Source organism: Musca domestica, unplaced genomic scaffold (genome assembly GCF_030504385.1).
Source record: "Musca domestica strain aabys unplaced genomic scaffold, Musca_domestica.polishedcontigs.V.1.1 19, whole genome shotgun sequence".
NCBI lineage: Eukaryota > Metazoa > Arthropoda > Insecta > Diptera > Muscidae > Musca > Musca domestica.
In genome coordinates, this window is record NW_026712245.1 from 4913494 (window position 1) to 4936159 (window position 22666).

The following is a 22666-nucleotide window of genomic DNA, read 5'->3' on the forward strand; positions in this document are numbered from 1 at the left end:
TGGTCCGACGTATTCTATCTTCATCTTCAAAAGTCTTGCACATCTGAGTAAAATGCTATTGACCTGCTTCATTTTGTTCGGAAGCTGTGGGGTCTAAAATGTATACTACGAATGACAAACTAAATATAGCCTTCATAATATGGTAGAGGGTATACAAATGTTAATATTTTGTTGGAGAGGTACAAGAAGGATCTATATAGGATACTCCCATTGCTCAACATGATATTTGTATATTTTGAAGAAATGGGCCGATATTGCCCTTCTCCGAATTCGATCTAAAATCGACTCCAAATGCGCCAAAACGGATTTGGTTCAAACAAAAAAAAAAAAAAATTATATCTACCCCTTGGAGCAACAAGACTTATGGTATACACATTGACCTTTTGTAGGCCGGGACTTAAAGGACTTAGTCGATGTTGTAAATTTGCGTAACTTAAGTCTGTTTGAAATATTTGAAGGTTGATAAATTTGATCAAAATACGTCTCCTGAATGTTATGAAACCTATTTCATCCATGGGGTCTAAAAAAGTTACTTTGATGATATAATTTTTAATCCGTGTCGAATGACATATGACCCCTGCATTCATAAGGCTGAGGGTATAATTATCAACTACTATTAACACTGACGTAGCTAGAAAGTCTTTCCCTAACCATTTCGATTGGCGCCCAACTGATAAAATTTGAGATTTTCAGGCAAAATACTCCAAAAATATCCTAAAATTTACTATTTCTGGCTCCCAGGCTACGTCTGTGGCTATTTTGATCTAAAATCTCATGTTGGCCATCAGACTGTATTTTGTGCGAATCCCAAATTCGAAATATCGCCTAACGGTAAATATATGTTTCCGTGGTGTAGTGGTTATCACATCCGCCTAACACGCGGAAGGCCCCCGGTTCAATCCCGGGCGGAAACAGTGAAAGTTTTTTGTAAATATTTTAATTCAAGAAAGTGTTAGGAGATTGAATTTTTAAAATCTTATAAGCATTTTAATGACGATTTCATGTAAAATCAGTACGTGCCACATAAAGGACGCTATGCTCAATCGGGTTGAAAGTTTAAGGTTTGGAATGCGAAATTTCTTATTAAATGGACGTAATGAACAGAACAGTCAATAACTCCGCTTTAAATCGGGTGAATTAAATTTGAGAAGAAAATAAAAATGTAAATCTCATTTTTTCAGATTCTGCTCTTTTAATCCGTTGCCTTTTTATACCCTCCACCATACTATGGAGGGTATATTAACTTTGTCATTCCGTTTGTAACTCCTCGAAATACTCATATCAGACCCAACAAAGTATATATATTCTTGATCAGCGTAAAATTCTAAGTCGATTTAGCGATGTCCGTCTGTCTGTCTGTCCGTCTGTCTGTCTGTCTGTCTGTCTGTCTGTCTGTCCGTCTGTCTGTTGTAATCACGCTATCTTTCGAATGAATTGAGATAGGTGGCTAAAATTTTGCACACATGTTTATTTTTCCAGTAGGCAGGTTAAGTTCGTAAATGGGCCATGTAGGTCCACGTTTTCATATAGCCCCCATATAACGGTACCTCCCTATATTCGGTATTTTGATGATTTTAGCGACATTATTCACGGGAATTGTTTTAAATTTGGTATTTGAAGTTCAAAATGGATACTACACCCTAAGACGGAAAATTATCCGTGCAGGTCCACGTCTTCGTATAGCCCCCATATAACGGTACCTCCCGATATTCGGTATTTTGATGATTTTAGCGACATTATTCACGGGAATTGTTTCAAATTTGGTATTTGAAGTTCAAAATGGATACTACATCCTAAGGCGGAAAATTATCCGTGCAGGTCCACGTCTTCGTATAGCCCCCATATAACGGTACCTCCCTATATTCGGTATTTTGATGATTTTAGCGACATTATTCACCGGAATTGTTTTAAAATTGGTATTTGAAGTTCGTTATGGGAACTAAAGTCTGTGACAGAAAATTGTCTGTGCGGGTCCAGGTCTTCGTATAGCCCCCACATAACGGTACCTCCCTATATTCGGTATTTTGATGATTTTAGCTACATTTTTCACCGTTTATTTCAAGTTTCGAATTTGAATATGGTAATGGCTTATGACCAACAATGCCTATGCATATCCACGTCGTATAGACCCCAAAATAACGGCTATATTCGGTATTTTTAAAATTTTAACAGAATTTTTTAAGGATTTTATTTTTTGAAAATTTCCAAATTCGTTGCAAATGGTGGAGGGTATTAAAAGTTCGGCCCGGCCGAACTTACTGCTTTTTAACTTGTTTTTGTTTTCAATGTCAACTTTTTTTTATTCCTAATGTCCTTCAAGAAAATTCAAAAAAATTAAAACAATTTTGCAACAATTGTTATTGACATCTTCTTCTTTTTTTTGGGGAGACGTTTGAATAACCAAATGAGGTCATAACGACATTAATCACCAGAGTAACCTTTAAGGCCATGTTGGCACTACAACGAAAAATAGATCCAACAGTTATCTGGTTTTATGCGTTTTTTCTTTCCGAAACACATTAAAGAAGAGAAAACCGAGAATCATAACTAGAAACGCTGTGTTTTGCCAACGCAAAATAAACGAAAATCGATACTTTCCATTCATTGCCCGAAATGCTGATGACGCTGAAGACAGCTCCGTTCTCAGCTCTCTGTCACTGAAAAAAAAAAAACAATAAATGATGATTTTATTATTGAAAAGCAAAAGAAAAAAGAAACGGATTCACACAGAACAGTCAATAACCACGCTTGTAATACGAGCGAGCAAGCGAACGGCTCCTACATTTTTCTGCAATTCCGATTGCTGTGTTGGCTTACCAAATGTCGTCATCAATGTAACAGCCAACGCTTTGCAGACTTTTGTTTTTTTTTTTTTTCATGGGATAATTTGGAATTTTGCCAAAAACTGATAAACGTTATGGGATATGAATCATTTTTAGCGGTTGTTATTTTTAAGAATGATTTGGAAAAGAGAGGAAGAGCGGAGGCTGGCATTATGATTGCCAGTGGAAAAAAATCGGAAAATTTTATGAATGAAAACCATAAACTAGACGAGGTTATTTATAGAAAACAAAATACGCAAGTAGAGGTGCGCAACGCAGGGTTTGAATATTTTTTTCAATGACCAGCAGACCAATAAGCTTAGATTTTTTAAAAGACCTTCCCACCAATAAACGCGTATTATTTAAGGAATATTTTGCAAGGACCTTCAGAACAATAAACGTGGGTTTTTTAAGGAATAGTTTTTCAAGGACCTTCCCACCAATAAACGTGGATTTCTTAAAGAATATTTTTCCAAGGACCTTCCCACCAATAAATGCGTATTATTTAAAGAATATTTTCACAAGGACCTTCAAAACAATAAACGTAGATTTTTTAAAGAATATTTTTTCAAGGACCATCAGACCCAGAAACGTGGATTTTTTAAAGAATATTTTTCCAAGGACCTTCTAATCCGGAAACGTGGATTTTTTAAAGAATATTTTTTCAAGGACCTTCTGATCCAGAAACGTGGATTTTTTAAAGAATATTTTTTCAAGTACCATCAAAACCAGAAACTTGGATTTTTAAAAGAATATTTTTTAAGGACCATCAGACCCAGAAACGTGGATTTTTTAAATAATATTTTTTAAGGACCTTCTGATCAAGAAACGTGGATTTTTTAAAGAATATTTTTTCAAGGACCATCAAACCCAGAAACGTGGATTTTTAAAGAATATTTTTTAAGGACCATCAAACCCAGAAACGTGGATTTTTAAAGAATATTTTTTAAGGACCATCAAACCCAGAAACGTGGATTTTTAAAGAATATTTTTTAAGGACCATCAGACCCAGAAACGTGGATTTTTTAAATAATATTTTTTAAGGACCTTCTGATCAAGAAACGTGGAATTTTTAAAGAATATTTTTTAAGGACCATCAAACCCAGAAACGTGGATTTTTTAAAGAATATTTTTTCAAGGACCATCAAACCCAGAAACGTGGATTTTTAAAGAATATTTTTTAAGGACCATCAAACCCAGAAACGTGGATTTTTAAAGTATATTGTTTAAGGACCTTCTGATCAAGAAACGTGGATTTTTAAAGAATATTTTTTTAAGGACCATCCCAACAATAAACGTGGATTTTTTAAAGAATATTTTTTCAAGGACCATCCCAACAATAAACGTGGATTTTTTAAAGAATATTTTTTAAACGACCTTCCCACCAATAAACGTGGATTTTTTAAAGAATATTTTTTAAGGACCTTCCCACCAAAAAACGTGGATTTTTTAAAGAATATTTTTCCAAGGACCGTCCCACCAATAAACGTGGATTTTTTAAAGAATATCTTTCCAAGGACCTTCCCACCAAAAACGTGGATTTTTTAAAGAATATTTTTCCAAGGACCTTCCCACCAATAAACGTGGATTTTTTAAAGAATATTTTTCCAAGGACCTTCCCACCAATAAACGTGGATTTTTTAAAGAATATTTTTCTAGGACCTTCCCACCAATAAACGTGGATTTTTTAAAGAATATTTTTCCAAGGACCTTCCCACCAAAAACGTGGATTTTTTAAAGAATATTTTTCCAAGGACCTCCCACCAATAAACGTGGATTTTTTAAAAAATATTTTTCCATGGGCTATCAGATCAATAACGAGACCCAAAACACAAAAGCTTCTATGTCTATTAACTTCAACCAATTGTTTTGGGTATTTTGAGTGACAACATTTGGGCATACGTTTCCGTGGTGTAGTGGTTATCACATCCGCCTAACACGCGGAAGGCCCCCGGTTCAATCCCGGGCGGAAACAGTGTCTATTTTTTTTTTAAGTCAAATACAATGAGAACAATATACTACAAAGTCAGCATCAAAAGGAGGAATATATATTTTTGATTTCCAATTGGTTTATATAGACTTAAACATATATTTCAAAAAATCCTTTTGTCGATAAAAATTGCCTCAATTTGTATTAACTTTTTGTATTTGCATTTTAAATACTTTCATGTCCATCTCTCTCCATTTCCATAGTCCCATCGCAAAAAAATGCCTCTCTCCCCCTCCATCGCAAATTCAATTTGTTTTTCCTCTTCGGTTATTTTTATGCGAAAAAACATTCCTTTAGTTTGCATTTGACCCAACCAACAATATTTGGCCATAATTCAAAATGAATCTTGACATTTGTAGCCCCCACCAAATGCTGGCGGTTGCAGAGGCCGGGTAGGCGGGCGGGCCAGTAAAATAAATAAACAAACAAACAAGGGACATAAATGTTATTATACAAGTGGTTGTCGCCACTTGTACGCTTTGGCGGAAGAATGTTGGCTATTTGAACACGCATATTGGTCATATGTATCCATCCATCCATTCATCCGGCCAGTCATTCAGATTTTGGACAGAGTAGAAAAAAACACAAAGAAAATAAAAGAGAATTGTGGTTCACAAAATAAACAGAAAAAAACGTTAAGATCAACAAAGCAACATTAAATATTTTTATTGGACAAATAGAAATAAAACAGGGGCGAATTGGACAGGACTAAAAGGCGACTAAAATGTTTTTTTTTCCCTTTTAGGAATTTTTATTAAATTTTGTTAATCACCTATACCACAAAAATAAAATTATAGATCATCCAGTTAAAAATCCAATGCCGACGGAGGCAATCGATAGTATTCTATGTTTTGAGAGGTAAAAGAATTTACCAGGATGAGGGCAAATTGCCTCAACTAAATTTACATATCCATTTTAAGAGTTCAGATCACTCTGACATTATTGTGTCTATTAAATCTAATAGGCTCTGCTCTCTACACAGAGATTTAAGGTACAATAATTCTGTACCTTTGAAAGAAAAAAATATATGTATTTTAATAATAGTTAATACTTTTTGGAAAGTTACCTGTAAGGTCTTCCATCTTGCAATTATTAGAAAAAATTGCCCAGCCGATCTTAACGAATTAAAGGTCAAAGTTCAACTTTTAATTGTGTGGATTTTTATGTTTTTATACCCTTCGCCAGAGTATGGAGGGTATATTAAGTTTGTCATTCCGTTTGTAACAGCTCGAAACATACATTTTATCAGCATAAAATTCGATGTCGATTTAGCGATGTCCGTCTGTTTGTCTGTGGAAATCACTCTAGCTTTTGAACGAAATGCAGTACGTTGATAAAATTTTACTCAAATATGTATTATGTCTGCAGAACTTTTGGTATTGAAAATTGGTCATGTAGGTCCACGTTTTGGTATAGCCCTCCATTTTTCGGTATTTTGGTGATTTAAGCGACATTGTTCACCGGAAATGTTTCAAATTAGGTATTTGAAGTTCGTAATATACACTACAGCATAAAACAGAAAATGGACTGTGTAGGTCCACTTCTTCGTATAGCCCACATATAACGGTACACCCCGATATTCGGTATTTTGATGATTTTAGCGACATTATTCACCGGAATTGTTTCAATTTTGGTATTTAATGTTCGTAATGGATACTAATCCTAGGACAGAAAATGAGCCATGTAGGTCCACGTCTTCGTATAGCCCCCATATAACGGTACTTCTGATATTCGGTATTTTGATGATTTTGGCTACGTGGTTTTTTTTAAGAATATTTTTTCAAGGACCATCGGACCAATAACCGTGGATTTTTTAAAGAATATTTTTTCCAAGGACCATCAAACCAATAACCGTGGATTTTTAAAGAATATTTTTTCCAAGGACCATCAAACCAATAAACGTGGATTTTTAAAAGAATATTTTTTCAAGGACCTCCTGATCAAGAAACGTTGATTTTTTAAAGAAAATATTGTCAAAGACTTTCCGATCAAGAAACGGTTATTTTTTAATAATATTTTTTAAGGACCATCAGACCAATAAACGTGGACTTTTTAAAGAATATTTTTAAGGACCTTCGGAGCAACAATCTTTGATTTTTTAAAGAATATTTTTTCAAGGGACTTCTGATCAATAAACGTGGACTTTTTAAAGAATATTTTTTCAAGGGCCTATCCACCAATAAACGTGGATTTTTTTAAAGAATATTTTTTCAAGCACCTTTAGAACAATAAACGTGGATTTTTTAAGGAATATTTTGTCAAGCTCCTTCAGAACAATAAACGTGGATTTTCTAAAGAATATTATTTCAAGGTCCTTCTGATAAATAAACGTGGATTTTCTAATGAATATTTTTTCAAGGACCTTCTGATCTATAAACGTGGATTTTCTAATGAATATTTTTTCAAGGACCTTCTGATCTATAAACGTGGATTTTCTAATGAATATTTTTTCAAGGACCTTCTGATCTATAAACGTGGATTTTCTAATGAATATTTTTTCAAGGACCTTCTGATCTATAAACGTGGATTTTCTAATGAATATTTTTTCAAGGACCTTCTGATCTATAAACGTGGATTTTCTAATGAATATTTTTTCAAGGACCTTCTGATCTATAAACGTGGATTTTCTAATGAATATTTTTTCAAGGACCTTCTGATCTATAAACGTGGATTTTCTAATGAATATTTTTTCAAGGACCTTCTGATCTATAAACGTGGATTTTCTAATGAATATTTTTTCAAGGACCTTCTGATCTATAAACGTGGATTTTCTAATGAATATTTTTTCAAGGACCTTCTGATCTATAAACGTGGATTTTCTAAAGAATATTTTTTCAAGGACTCTAATATAACGGCTACATTCCGTATTTTTAAGATTTAAACGGATTTTATTTTTTTTGAAAATTGCCAAATTCGTTCCAAATGGTGGAGGGTATTCAAATTTCGGCCCGGCCGAACTTACAGCTTTTTTACTTGTTTAATACTTTATTTTGGACAAAAAAGTCTCACACAACTTTATTTAATATAAGTTCCTTTTTCCACATACGAAGTGGCGGATATTTGCTATTGGACGTATACTTTTCCAGAAAATAGCAGATGAAGTCCTTCAGAAGCGTGATTATGAATTTTTGAAAATAAAAGTTTAGGCGATCCCAACCCTCAAATCCGCCCTCCCCCCAAAGTCTCTGTACTACGCAATTTGCTAAAATTGTCACATATTGTGTACGAGATTGTTGCTCAGCATCATCGCTGCTGCAAGAAACTAAATGAAAATCTATTTGCAATTTGTGCGTACTGATGCTCTGAATGGCAAGTGCATTCGTGACGATGGCTGGTGGAACCGAATATGAAAGTGATGAAAAACAGCTGCTATGAATAATGATTATGTTTGGACTTACGCCAGCCACACCCCCACAAATCTCCCCTCATGACATTCTAAAATAAACATTTATTTCAATTTCTTTGTGGGGGCCGGGGGGATAGTGTTCGGTGACCTCTCAGGCACAAAAACTATGAAATTGGCCGTTAAGAAACGGTGGGGAGAGGGCAAATAAAAACCAAGAGTCGGCCAAAACGCACATTGCAATCGCTGTAATTCCAAATTAAATACTACAACCATGAGTATTGAAATGGATTTGCAGTGCCTGCCGTCGAAGCAATAACAACAAAAAACAACAACAACAGAATTGTGGCGGCCACTTTGAATGGGCGCAATGGGAGCGCAGGCGCATAATCCTCAGTTCTGTCATTCGAAAGATAATATTTAATAAATTTATCAAAGTGTTTTTATGTGTGCGAATATGTGTGTGTGTGAGTGAGTCCTTATCAACACTCATATATACCAACGCACATTCATTTTTATTGACTCACAGTGGTAACTAACGCCTCCATGGTGCTCTTGTATCCTGACAATGGTGGTGATGATGATGCTGCTGCTGTGTTGTGTTGTCGTCATCATTTCTTGTGTCCTTTCGTCCCCCACAATGTGTAAGCAAAGATTGTGGTAGGCTCCTTCCTTGTGGCGGGAGCAGGGTATTTTGCTGGGCCAGGCGGTTGGGGATAGTTGTGGCAGTGAATGGCTGGTTAGTTGGCTGGCTGACTGGATGGCCATTGTATAGAATATACAGAGGACAACAAATAGTGTACTATTATTCTTAGTGTCCTTTTTGTGCAGAATTATCCTTTCTATGAACTACAGTATATTAGCCCGATGATGACAACAGTTGTCTGTGTGGTGGGAGAGAGGGAGGTAGGTTGCTTGGTGAGCAGAGGAGCTCATGCAGGAAGCAAGGAGTGCGATTGTGCGATTTACTCACACAGGCACACACACACACTCGCTCGCTCACTTACAGGCAATTTGTTTTTGTCATTTGTGTTGTTGGACTACAAAACAAAAACAAAAATGAAAAAAATAGCAAAGGATACTATTACAAGAGAAAGTGTTTTATACTATGGCCAAGCGTGTGTGTGTGTGTATGAGTGTATGTGTGTAAATGTGGTGAAATGTTGGTTCGTTGGTTTTGCCATGTCTCTTCTTCTGCTGCTTTGGCTGCTTTATTGTTCTTGTGGCTGCTGCGTTTTTTTGTTTTTTTTTGCCCACTGTGTTACTGTCTTTGCTCTTGTTGTTGGTGGTGCTGCTGCTGTTATTGTTCTTTTGGTCTCCTCAGAATTTGCTGGCAACCAGAGATTTTTCGGCTATAAATACCATTGTTACCAAAGGATATTGAGTCAAAAACTAAACTGTCTTATCCTCGATAAGTACTGGCAAGCAAAAAATATTAAAAAAAAAAAAAAATAAATTGTAAACGGCGCGAGTTATCTCAACTGTCTTTTTTGCCAAAGTTTGAAAACAATTTGCATATTTTTGAAAAAAAAGAAAACGAAGCCACGGAGAAAATATATCCATAAGTTGTGATGTAAGTGTCGCTAAAGTTATGAAAGAGACATGGAAAAATCGTTTTAAAGAAGATGTTATAAAAATGAAATGTTAATAATATTAACAGAAATCAAGGACACCATTGCGAAAACTCCATGGATTACTCAGAAGTTACTAAAGTTTTGAAAGTTATCAAATCAAAAATGAAAAAAAAAAAACTTATGTGGATGATTTAACAATGAAAAAAGTTTGGAGAATAGAATAACAGATTGAAGTTGAGAGAAGATAGTGATTAATAATTTGTTCAAGTTATGGAACTTTTTGTGAGTCACACTCTGTGTGTAGTGATGTGTTCATAGTTCAAGTTATGATAAAAAGGACTCAATGTCAATACGAATGAAAGGAATAAAATTACTTTTGCGAAATTTGAGTTAGACAATATAAATTTATTTTTATAAGAAATCCACACAGTGTACGAACTCAAAATTAAAAAAAATTAGAGTTATTCAGTCAATTCGAAACAATGAATTTTTTTTCAAAAAAAAAAAAATTTTGTGAAGAAGTCGGCAGTAAAATGAAGTTATCTCCAAAAAACTTAATATTTTTAATTGCGATATCGCCTTAATTGGAATTACAGCAGACTTCAGGGGGTCTGACTCATTATATATTTTGGGTTTTTAGAGTTTAGCGAGACTAGATTTTTTTTTTATTTTTTTTTTAGTGGAATAATATTGAAGCAAGTTAAAAAGCGTTATGTTCGACCGTGGCGAACCTATAATACCCTTCACCATGGGGTAAAAAAATCCTTTAAAAATAAATGTATCGTTAGTCGATATTCGAATTAATTTCATTTTAAACTACAAAAGACAGTGAAATCGGTGGGTGTTAAAGTCTTCAAAAAATATCATTTAGGGGCGGTAAGGTTACATGAGGATTATTCCAAAAGGTGGACTTGCATAGCCAATTTTTTACTACAGGTGTTGGTATCCATTGCCTGTTTTGAATTATAAAATTTAAACAATTCTGTAAAAAATGTTGCTAAAATATTAAAAAAAACCGAGAAGTACTATTATATGGGTGCAATAGAAAAACGTCGACCTATATAGACTGTGTTCTACCAACAGATGTAGAACCAAATACCAACTACAAATAGAGAATTTTAAATAACTCCAAAAAATATCTGGCTAACATCGCCAAAATACCGAATATTCGAAGGTATCGATACATAAGAAAACGTGGACCTTCACAGGATTTTGCCCCCCTTACAAATACCAAATTCAAAACAAAAATCTGTTGAGAAATGTCATCAGAACCAAATATCGGGAGGTTTGGCTATATGCGACCTATAGAAAAGTGTGTACCACCATAGATAATTATCTGCTACAGACGTTGGAATCTATTGCAAACTTTACCAAGTAAAAGAGCAGCTAAGTTCGAGCGGACCGAACTTTTAATACCCTCCACCATTTTTAAGGATCTTGAATAATTTCAAGAAATCCGTTGAAAAATACCACTTAAATGAAAACCATTATATGAGGGATATACGAAGACGTAGAGCTGCATAATTAAATTATTGGTCATAGCCTGTAGTATCGACTCCGAACTTCTAATACGAAATTTGAAACAATTCCTCTGAAATATGTTGCTAATATCATTAAATTCCGGATAAAGGGAGGTACCGTTATGTGTAGGCCATACGAAGACGTGGACCGGCATAGACAATTTTCTGGCAAGGTTGTAGCAGTCGTTACGAGCTTCAAACTTTAAATACGAAATTTCAAGCAATTCCGAACAAAAATGTCGCTAAAATCATCAAAATACCGAATATCTGAGGGTACCGCATTATGGGAGTACCGTTATATCGTTAACTAATAGACAATTCTCTTCTAGGGGATGAGGTACTCAGAAACAACTCCTGGTGTGGGTAATCTGACAATTCCCTTGAAAAATTTAGCTACTATCATCAAAATACCGAATATAGGGAGGTACCGTTTTTAATGGGAATTCTCTTCCAGGGAGTAAAGTACTCAGAACGAACTTCTTGTGTGGATTTAAGAAAATTCCATTAAAAACATGTGGTTAAAATCATCAAGATATCGAATCTGGATGTACCGTTATATGGGGGATATACGATATTCCCTTCGGCAAATATTGAAAAATTAGCTCGGGGTAATGCCATTGCAATTCCAAAAAATGGAAGAACTTATACCTCAAAATAAAGTCAAAAGTGCTAAAGAGTTGTTTCTTTTGGCCGAAAGTGGTGAACAGCCGAATTTTAGTTTCTCTGATGAGAAAACATCCGTTGTCCAGCAGTTTGTAAACAAACAAAATGATCGTGTTTACTTGCCAAAGAGGTCAGCTGAAAATTTGCACCTTCGGTTGGCTACTAGAACTCAAGCGCCGGCCATAGTGATGGGGTGGTCCGCCATAACAGCCGATGATCGCTGTCCGCTCGTATTAATCACAATAAATATCGAATATTATAGCGAAAATATTGTGGAGAGTGTATTAAAGCCTTGGACACGCAAACATTTTGGCCGCAGACCTTGAACATTCCAACAGGACACAGCACCATGTTTCTGAAAACCATGATCTCTTTTCTATATTGAAAGTATTAAATTGTGTATTCTTTTTCGTACCCTCACGAAAGGTATACACAACATATCGCATATAAAGTGAAGAATGTAATTAAAACCTGTCGACAATATACACCCACTCTTTCGGTACCTGAAGAAGACCATCATGGTTTGAGAAACAATTTATATGACAATATGGAAAATTTGATTTTGTGGCAAGAGTAGTGTTTTCGACCAGAAGGTTTTTTTTCTCACAGAGAGCTTTCACATAGAAGACCATAGGATTTTGGTATACAATAAGTTGTTTATTTCTTACCTATAGAAGATCAAAATGTCTTATTCTCTACAGAAGACCGGAATGTCTTCTTTTATAGAAGACCGAAAGGACTTCTCTATAGAAGACCGGGATATCTTAACCTATGGAAGGCCTTCTATGCATTAACCGCATAGTTCCTTAGTTCCACACTTTTGGAAAATGAAGTACATTTTTGAAACGTGTGTTATACACAGTACTACATACATTTCAGTTTTTGCAATCCGAGACTACAAATGTTCGATTTTATTTAATATTTTTCTTTTTTTTATATATATAGCCTTTATGGTAAAAAATGAAAATTATTCCCCTTCCCTTTTTCTAGCTAGAAAAAGAAGAAAATATGATTCATTGTACCTTAACCCCACTAGCATATTTTTTATTGGCACACACTGCCACCCACGTCCCATTTGCCACTTACATGATTTAGATACTCCTTTCTTATCGTTAAAGACCAAAGCAAGTGTGTTGCAATTCTTCCACTTGTCATCATGGCCTCCGCATTTGTGGGAGTTGTTATTGCCGCTATTCCCCACCCAGCGATAAATCATTTGGAGTGACATTAAAAAAATAAGTACTTGTCCCCAATTTTATGAGAGCATCATATTTGCAGGATCATTGCAAATGCGTGGTGTGGGGGCAATGAAGGAAGGCAATTTGTTGTCATTAAATTTTTATTGACACATTAAATACATTGTTTCAAAAGGGATTGAGACAGTTTATTAAATTTGAAATAAAATTCTTAAAATTTAGAAAATATCAAAATAAAAAAAGGAATTACCGAAAGTGCCCAAAAATGAATGGGCTTAATTTGAATTTTTGATTGCAATTTAAAATAATAGTGGAAAGTAGATGTAGAATCTAGAATCCACTCATGAAATTTCTTTGAGTGGACATTCACTCTCTCGCACCAATACACACTCATTTTTTGTTTTGAGCATCCCTGATGTAGATTGTTTTGAATTTTTGATTGATTCTTCTATTTTAAAAACATAGTATTGAGTGACGATTTCAAAAAAATTTCGTGCAAGCTACCATAACACAAAATTTCATCACGCATCGGTGGTTCAGTGGTAGAATGCTCGCCTGCCACGCGGGCGGCCCGGGTTCGATTCCCGGCCGATGCAAAACAATATTTTTTTAAATAAAAACTATTTTTTGTTTTTATACCCCCCACTATTGTATGGAGGGTGTATTAAGTTTGTCATTCCGTTTGTAACACCTCGAAATATATATTTAAGACACCACAAAGTATATACATATATTTTTGATAAACAAGAAAATTCTATGTCGATTTAGCGATGTCCGTCTGTCCAGATAACCGTTTTCAATGCCTTAGATCTAAAAAGTTTAAAGTTTAGCATTTCAAAAATATGGAAGGCTTATAGTGGTACGAAGTAAATCTTTGATACCAGGGGATTTATATTTTGATTTTTTTTATGGAATAGCTATTCAATAAAGGACAAAGCCATTTCCTCAGAGAAGAAACAATCGTTTCCTAACACAAAATATACGAATACATGATAAAGTGTTCTCTTCAGAATAGACTAGAATGTCCTCTGGCAGAAGATCCCCTCACAGAATATGGTATTATCATTGAACACCGATGGCTGTCTTCGTATAGGAGACCAGCAGGTCTTCTCCCAGAGAAGGCCAAGGATCTTCTTATAGAAAACCAGAATGTATTCTCAAAATGAATCAGAAGGTCTCCTCAAAGAAAAACAGAAGGTTTTCTTATGAGAACAGAAAGGTTCTTATAGAAGACCTGAAGATCTTCTCCAATAGAAGAGAAGAAGGTCTTCTCCGATAGAAGACCAACAGGGTTTCGTCTTAATGAAGATCAGAAGGTATTCTTCCAAAGAAGACCAAAAGTTCTTCTCATAGAAAATCCGAAAATTTTCGAATTAAAGACTAAAGTGTCTTCTTCCTAAGAAAGCCAGACTTTTTCTTAGTTAAGAGAGAGGCCAAAAGGTCGTTTCGTAGGAGTCCAGAAGTTCTTTAAGCAGTCTCCTTCTCATAGTAGAGCGAAATATCTTCTCCTTCGTCTCCTTGGAGAGCTGGAGGTCTCCCCACATAAGAGCTGGAGGTCTTCACATAGAAGAGCTGGAGGTCTTCACATAGAAGAGCTGAAGGTCTCTTCTCATAGAAGAGCTGGAGGTCTCTTCTCATAGAAGAGCTGGAGGTCTCTTCTCATAGAAGAGCTGCAGGTCTTCTCCTAGAAGAGCTGGAGGTCTTCTCCTAGAAGAGCTGGAGGTCTTCTCCTAGAAGAGCTGGAGGTCTTCTCCTAGAAGAGCTGGAGGTCTTCTCCTAGAAGAGCTGGAGGTCTTCTCACCGAAGAGCTGGAGGTCTTCTCACCGAAGAGCTGGAGGTCTTCTCACCGAAGAGCTGGAGGTCTGCTCACCGAAGAGCTGGAGGTCTTCTCACGAAGAGCTGAAGGTCTTCTCACCGAAGAGCTCGAGGTCTTCTCATAGAAGAGCTCGAGGTCTTCTCATAGAAGAGCGGGAGGTCTTCTCATAGAAGAGCTGGAGTTCTTCTCATAGTAGAGCTGGAGGTCTTCTCATAGAAGAGCCGGAGGTCTTCTCATAGAAGAGCCGGAGGTCTTCTCACAGAAGAGCTGGAAGTCTTCTAACGGAAGACCTTAATGTTTTCTCATAGAAGAGCAGGAGGTGTTTTCCTAAAGATGCTGGAAGTCTTCTACTAGAGGGGCTGGAAGTCTTCTCCTAGAGCAGCTGGAGGTCTTCTCCTAGAGGGCTGGAAGTCTTCTCCTAGAGGAGCTGGAGGCCTTCTCATGGAAGAGCTCATTTCATAGAAGACTAAAAGCCCTTACCACAGAAGAAAGAAGAAGATCTTCTTATAGAAGACCAGAAGATCTTCCTATAGAAGACCAAGAGGACCAGAAGGTCTTCCTGTAGAAGACAAGAAGTTATTCCTATAGAAGACAATAAGTTATTCCTATACAAGACCTATAGAAGACCAGAAGTTCTTCTTATAGAAGACCGAATTGTCTTCCTTTGCAATAGAATACTGAATGGTCTTCCTATAGACTACCGACTTAAAGGTCTTCCTATAGAATACCGACCGAAAGGCCCTCCTATAAAAGACCCAAAGATTTTCCTATAGAAGACCGAAAGCTCTTCCCATAGAAGTCTTCCCATAAAGGACCCAAAGAACTTCTTATAGAAGAACAGGAGTCTTCGTTTAGAAGACCAGAACATTTTCATAAAGGAGAACATAAGGTATTCGCATAGAAGACCAAAAAGTGTTCTTGTAGTATTCCGAAAAATGGTCCTATAGAGTACTAAAAGTTGTTTCTAGGGAACACGAGAAAAAGAAGACCGAAAGGTCTTCTTACAGTAGAACCAAAAAAGTACTCCAATAAAATTTTTTCAATTCAATTTTTTCTATTGAAGGCCAGAACGTCTTGTTCCATGGAAAACCATAATGTCTTCTCCTTTAGAAGATCAGAAGGATATTCTAGTATATTTCTTTTTTTAAAGGTATTTTTTTTAAAGAATCTCGAATTTGGAATTTTTCCCCCATCTTCTTGCAACAGCATCTAGTTTCAAACCATTATCCCTTCGTGCACCTTCCCTATGAGATATGTACATAAGTAGAAAATATTCAATTATGTCACAAAAATATTTGGAACCTACTTAAAAAAAGAGTCTTGAAGGTATTACCTAAACGGATGCCGGTATTCATTGCCAAACATGAAACCTACTTCTGCACTTGAGATCTCCATCTTCGAATGTTTCTGTTGTTGCTTCTGGTCCAGTAATGTAATAAAACTCTTGAAAAACAACTAAAGTTATTTTGGGAGCTGTATTACGAAATCAAATATTTTTTTTTAATAAGGTGTTTTTTGTTGTCGTTGCTCTTATTGTTATTGTTTTAGTTTTTTTTTTCTGTAATGTGCACTTAATAATGATTACGAACCAATTTCATTCGATATCTGTTTTTTTTTTTGTGTCTTGCAGTTATCTGTTGCATGTTGCCTTGTTGTTGGTTTTTTGGTGGTCACGACACAACAACCTAAATACAACGACAACAAGTCGAAGCAGCTGGACTCGGCGCATAAAACACATCAAGACCTTTAACAACTCCTGTGGTTCATCTGATTTTGTTTTCGCAGCAGCTAGTCCTCTCCCTCCTACCTACCTTGTGATTGAGCAGAGGAAAAAAGTGAAACTTTTTGCCCAACACCAACAAAAAAAGTCAATTGTAAAAAAACCGTAAATTTTATAAACCGGAAACATACAAAATGCATTTTAACAAACGTGCCAGCAACGAAAGTCTTTTGACCGCCAGCACCTCATCGTCGTCGGCCACAGAGTTGTCGCCATCAGCTTTACGGTTGTCTTCTTCTCTGTCATCATCGTCATCAGCGGCAGCAGCAACAACAACAACATCACCCAGTTCCCCAGCTATGGCTTCCCATGCCGGAGTTCGTTTGGGCTTGTGGTGCTTCCTTTTGCTGGCTGTGGTTTTGATGGCTCAGCAACAACCTTGCGAAGGCCGTTATTTGCCCACAAGGTCACGAGGTGATGATTTGGATAAATTGCGTGAGTTAATGTTGCAGGTGAGTGAAAATAACAATAAAAACAACAATAATGAGAGATATTCACATAAATACACACGCCCCTCAAAATACATTCGTAATGATAATGACGCTGTTGACTTGATAGCGCAGGAATTTGAATTAAGGTTTTTTGGATTTTTTGCACAGAGTGGTGCAACAGGTTGTAAGAAACGGGGGTCTCGTTTTGGGCCTTAATTTGTGGGGATTATTGACAAAAACACATTTTTCATGATTTTTTTAAGAACCATCTATCCAAAAAACGTGGATTTTTGAAAAAATATTTTTCAAGGACCATCAGACCAATAAACGTGGATTTTTTAAAGAATATTTTTTCAAGGACCATCAGACCAATAAACGTGGATTTTTTAAAGAATATTTTTCCAAGGACCATCCCAACAATAAACGTAGATTTTTTAGAGAATATTTTTTCCATGGACCATCAGACCAGTAAACGTGGATATTTTAAAGAATATTTTTTTCAAGGACCATCAGACCAATAAACGTGGATTTTTTAAAGAATATTTTTTTCAAGGACCATCAGACCAATAAACCTGAATTTTTTTAAGAATATTTTTTCAAGGTCCTTCAGACCAATAAACGTGGATTTTTTAAAGAATATTTTTTTTCTGATCAAAAGCCTTGGATTTTTTAAAGAATATTTTTTTAAGGATCTTCTGATAATAACCTTGATTTTTTAAAGAATATTTTTTCAAGAAACATCTTTTCCATTTTTATACCCTCCACCATGCATAGTATGGGTATATGAAGTTCGTCATTCCGTTTGAAACTCATCGAAAAAATGATCAGGAATACATATACTTCATATATTCTTGATCGGCGTAAAATTCTAAGACGATTTAGCCCTGTCCGTCCGCCCGTCCGTCCGTCTTTGCTTTTGTTTGCAGGCAGGTCAAGTTCGAAGATGGACTATATCGGCTCACGATATCGTATAGCCCCCATATAATATATCTCCGATATTCGGTATTTTGATAATTTTAGCCACATTTTTCAATAGAATTGTCTGAAAATCCACACAAGGAGTTATTTGTGAGTACTTTACCCCCTGAAAAAAACTGTCTATATAGGTTTACTACATAATATAATTCCATATAACGGTACCCCCGATATTCGGTATTTTGAAGATGTTTGCAACGTAATTCAACGTTTTTTTTTTAAATTTCGTATATAATATTGCGGAACAGTTACTACAGCCTATGACATAAATTACTTATGCAGGACAACGGTTTTCATTTATTTTTCAACGTTTTTTTTTTTTTTTTTTTTTTTTTTTTTGAAAATTTTCAAGTTTCTTATAAATGGTGGAGGGTATAAAAAGTTCGAGCCGGCCGAACTTAGCTGTTTTTTAACTTATTAAATTTTCTTTCTTAACGTAATATTTAATAATTTTTATTCTAATACAATTCTTTGTCTTCTAACTATCATCCTAAAAATTCCAAAATTTTGATCTGCATCTTCATCAGCATCATTAACTCTCTTACAAATACTCTCAGTCCTCCCCTCACAAAAGAAACAACAATAATGAATATTTCGTAATCCCATTGTGTGAAAGTGGTCTGGAAACAAAATATTCCATGTGAAATTTTCGCATGTCATTTGTTCGAGTGGCAAAAAACAACGCCGGCTTGTTAAAATCGATTAGTTTCGCTTTCAAGCTATTGTTGGGCCATGGAATAATCTTAAGTGTTATTAATGAATGCTGAACAAAAAAAAAAGCAGAATTCAAGTGGTGTACACAACTTACCAGCAGAATATGCTTATTAACAAGCAAAAAATGTATTTCATTGAATTGATATTGGAATCGATTACACCACCATAACGTTCGTTTATTGAGTTGCGATGACAAGTGGCTGAATGTCCAGATATCTGTTGAGGAAGATAGAGAAGATAATTTGCATTATTAATTAATATTTATATTTTTTCAATTTTATATGTAAATATTTAATGATTTCCGAATTAGAATAGTTGATTTCACCAACCAGAACTAATGGCTAGTTTTATTGATCCGCAGTGATTGTAGTTTTATAGGACATTAAATCTACAGATGTGCGAGATAAATCAATGATAAATAAATTTAAATGTTACTTTTGTTTATTGATTTGAAAATTAAAATTTATGAGTCGGACCACAACGTGGGTATGGTGAGGAGGACCTCTTCCTAACTTCTTAGAAAATAAAAAGAGGTTTTCTTACAAAGGTCTTTTGAATATTAAATTCTCTTTGTATTTCTCTACATGGACGATTTTTGGAACAGTACTAGATTTTTGGAACAGTAAAAATACCCTCTTTCAAAAAAAAAAAAAAAAAAAGCATGAAAATGGTAAAATTTTACATAATTTTTTTGTAGGTAGTAAGGGTCATCTGTTAGTGATTAAAAAATCCCCCTTCCTTAAAAAAAAGTAAATTTTTTTCAAACCCAAAAATAAAAATTAAATCTCGAAACGAAATGGGTTAATAGTATTTTGCTAACATCTTTCAAAGGGTCCTCTGTCTAGAAAATATCTGAAAAAAGAAGATCTTCGAAAGATGTGCGGCCTATAAAAGAAATTAAAAGAACTTCTGTCTTTTGAGGATCCTGCAAGTGATTTTAAACATAGCTTGGCAGTAAAGGCTTTTTAAATGTTTTTTTTTCAAGAGCAGACTTCAAGAAGGACCTTGAAAGGTCTAGAAATTTTTTGAAACCACCACTCATAAATTTAAAGCCTTTTACCCATAGAAGTTCTGAGGACTAAAGCTTATGTTTGTAAAATATTTTAACAATAAAACAAAAAAATCTTCTTTAGGAGAATTCTGGCTATTCTGTCCATAGAGAACATCTTTTTTAAAGATATTTTTCAATTGCAGACCTCTAAGGAGTCTCCCGCCAAAAAAGCGACCTTGAAATGTCTGCTATCCTTGGAAAGGTATGGAAATTTTTAAACTCCCACTCAATAGAATCCCTTTTACCCATAGAATGTCGGAGGGCTATAGCTTATGTCTAGAAAATATTTGGAAAAGAAAGAATTGGAAAAATCTTCTTTCTCTTGAGGATCCTGGAAGAGATTCTGTTCATAGAGGACACCTGGAAGGTACCTTGTCAGTAAAAGGCTTTCTAAACATATTTTTTCAATAACAGGCTTCAGAGAGGTCTCCTATAGAATAAAAGGACCTTGAAAGGTCTTACATTCTTGGAAAAGTCTAAAATGTTTTTTAAACCTACACTCAATAAAAGGTCTTTTCCGAGGTCGGAGGACTATGAATCAGATATTTTCTGAAAAAAGAAGATCTTCGAAGGCATACTGTCTTTTGGAGAAATTGGAATTGAGGATACTGAAAGTAAATCTGTCCATAGAGATCATCTGGAAGTTAGCTTGTCAGCAAAAGTTTATTTAAAGATATTCTTTCAATAACAGGCTTCTGAGTGGTATCCTGGTCTTTTATCAATGGAAAGATCTAGAAAATTGAAACTTCTACTTGATAAAAAGCCATAGATGGTCGGAGGACTACATTTTATGTCTAGAAAATATCTGAAAAAAGATGATCTCCCCTTTTGGAGAAATTGGAAAAGTCTTCTGTCCATAGAGGAAACCTGGAAGGTAGCTTGTCAGTAAAAGGCTCATAGAAGGGCTATAGATCTCTTTGTTATAGAAAATATCTGAAAAAAGATCTTCGAAAGGCATACTGTCTTTTGTAGAAATTAAAAAAATATTATGTCTCTTGAAGATCATGGAAGTGATTCTGTCCATAGACGACACCTGGCAGGTATCTTGTTAGTAAAATGCTCTCTAAAGATATTTTTCAATATCAGAGGTCTCCTGCCAATAGAGCGACCTTGAAAGGCCTTCTATCACTGGAAAGGTCTAGAAATTTGAAATCTCCACTCAATAAAAAGCCTTCACTCAAAGAAAGCCGGAGGGTTATAGCTTATGTCTAGAAAATATCTTAAAGGCTTTTACAGATATTTTTCAATGGTTGACTTCTAAAAGTTCTCCTGCCAATAGAGAAATCTTCAAAGGTGTTCTGTCCCTGGAAAGGTTGCAGAAATTGGAAAAATCTTCTGTCTCTTGAGGATCCTGGAAGTGATTATATTCATAGGACAGTAGCTTGTCATTAGAAGGCCCTTTAAAGTTTTTTTAATAGCTGACCTCTGAGATGTCTTTTGCCAAAAGAGAAACCTTGAAAGATCTTCTGTCTCCGAAAGGTTGCAAAAAACTTTTGAAACCTCCAGTCAATAGAAACCCCCTTTTCCATAAAAGTTCTGAAGTAGCTTCGGTTAGAGGCTATAAAACTATTTTGCAATGTCATTTTTGTATTTCTAATCACCCAACTGTCGCATTTTCAAGTGAATGGCTTTATTAAAATTTCGGCCAGCAGTTCTCCTCGACTTAATTTTGCCAACATTCAAATCTTCATTGAGACTACATTCACCAAAAAAACAAAGATCTTCCAAACGTAATTTGGCAATAAAGAAGTGCGTACAAGTGTTGCGATAACATCACCAAATTCAAACTCTTCGGCGATTGCTTTAAATTATTTAAAAATAGACATCGACATCTTCAATTGTGGAGCAATACTAAACGATGGTCGTTGGTGATGCTGATGATTTTTCTCCGAACAAGTTTAACTGCATTTTTCTTCGACGTTTGTTTAAAAATAAAATCGAATAGTGGTCAAAATGCGAAATAATGCGAATTGTGGTCATCACTGCGAATGAATGGATGCGCAACACCACCAATTGTTTATGCAATCGAACGACAATCGTGCAACAACACACAGCGACAGAACGGGTGAGCTGCAACATTGTGGTCAAGCATCATTGCAACAATCGCACATAATAACCACCACAACAATAATAACAACAACAAATAAAAAAAATTAAATTTAGTGGTTCATCATTAAAACAAGACAGAAGAAACACTTCTCTCACAACTCGCACCGCATTATTCATAACCAACCATTTTGTTTCGTTTTAATTCAAAAACACGCACTATTCTTAATGGACAAATATTTTCGTCTGCCAGCATCACTGATGCAACTCCTTCTGGCACTCAACTCCTCTGCAGAGCGATTTACTCCAAGCATGTTTGATGTATGATGATGATGTGCGTAATAATGACAGATAATGATTTCGGGGCTTTTAAGTTCTGCATCAGATTGAGCCTTAAGCCTACACGTTAATCATGTGACCAGACGAAGGTCTGTGCATGGAGATGAAGACATGTTCAGATTAAGTGTGATGGAATCAATTTTTTGAAATTTGTTGGAAAATTGATTTTCATAAACATATGTTTAAATCGGTAAGGAAATTTAATATCATTGCAATTTATTAATGCGAAAGTTCAGAAGGTCTTCTCATAGACTTTCTCAGAGAAGAAGTCTTGCAGATCTTCTCAGAGAAGAAGAGTTGAAGATCTTTTAAGAGAAGAAGAGCTGAAGATCTTCTAAGAGAAGGAGAGCTTAAGATCTTCTCAGAGAAGAATAGCTGAAAATCCTCTCAGAGAAGAGGAGCTGAA

At 35.4% G+C, this 22666-nt stretch overlaps 1 protein-coding gene and 3 non-coding genes across 4 annotated transcripts in view; all 4 read left to right on the forward strand.

Annotated features, from left to right (window-relative positions):
* Window positions 1–841: 841 nt before the first annotated feature.
* TRNAV-AAC (transfer RNA valine (anticodon AAC)) lies at window positions 842–914 on the forward strand. The gene has a single exon. It is a non-coding gene; the product is annotated as a tRNA-Val (tRNA).
* Window positions 915–4724: 3810 nt separating this feature from the next.
* Window positions 4725–4797, forward strand: TRNAV-AAC (transfer RNA valine (anticodon AAC)). The gene has a single exon. It is a non-coding gene; the product is annotated as a tRNA-Val (tRNA).
* A 4741-nt stretch (window positions 4798–9538) lies between these two features.
* The window catches only part of LOC101892912 (uncharacterized), a 30852-nt gene continuing 17724 nt past the window's right edge, over window positions 9539–22666 (forward strand). Inside the window, exons 1-2 of the mRNA XM_005185600.4 lie at window positions 9539–9728; window positions 16555–17156. Of these exons, the coding sequence (XP_005185657.1) occupies window positions 16839–17156 (318 nt within the window). The 5' untranslated portion in view covers window positions 9539–9728; window positions 16555–16838. The remainder of the gene's footprint in view (window positions 9729–16554; window positions 17157–22666) is intronic.
* On the forward strand, window positions 13634–13704 carry TRNAG-GCC (transfer RNA glycine (anticodon GCC)). Its single transcript has one exon. It is a non-coding gene; the product is annotated as a tRNA-Gly (tRNA).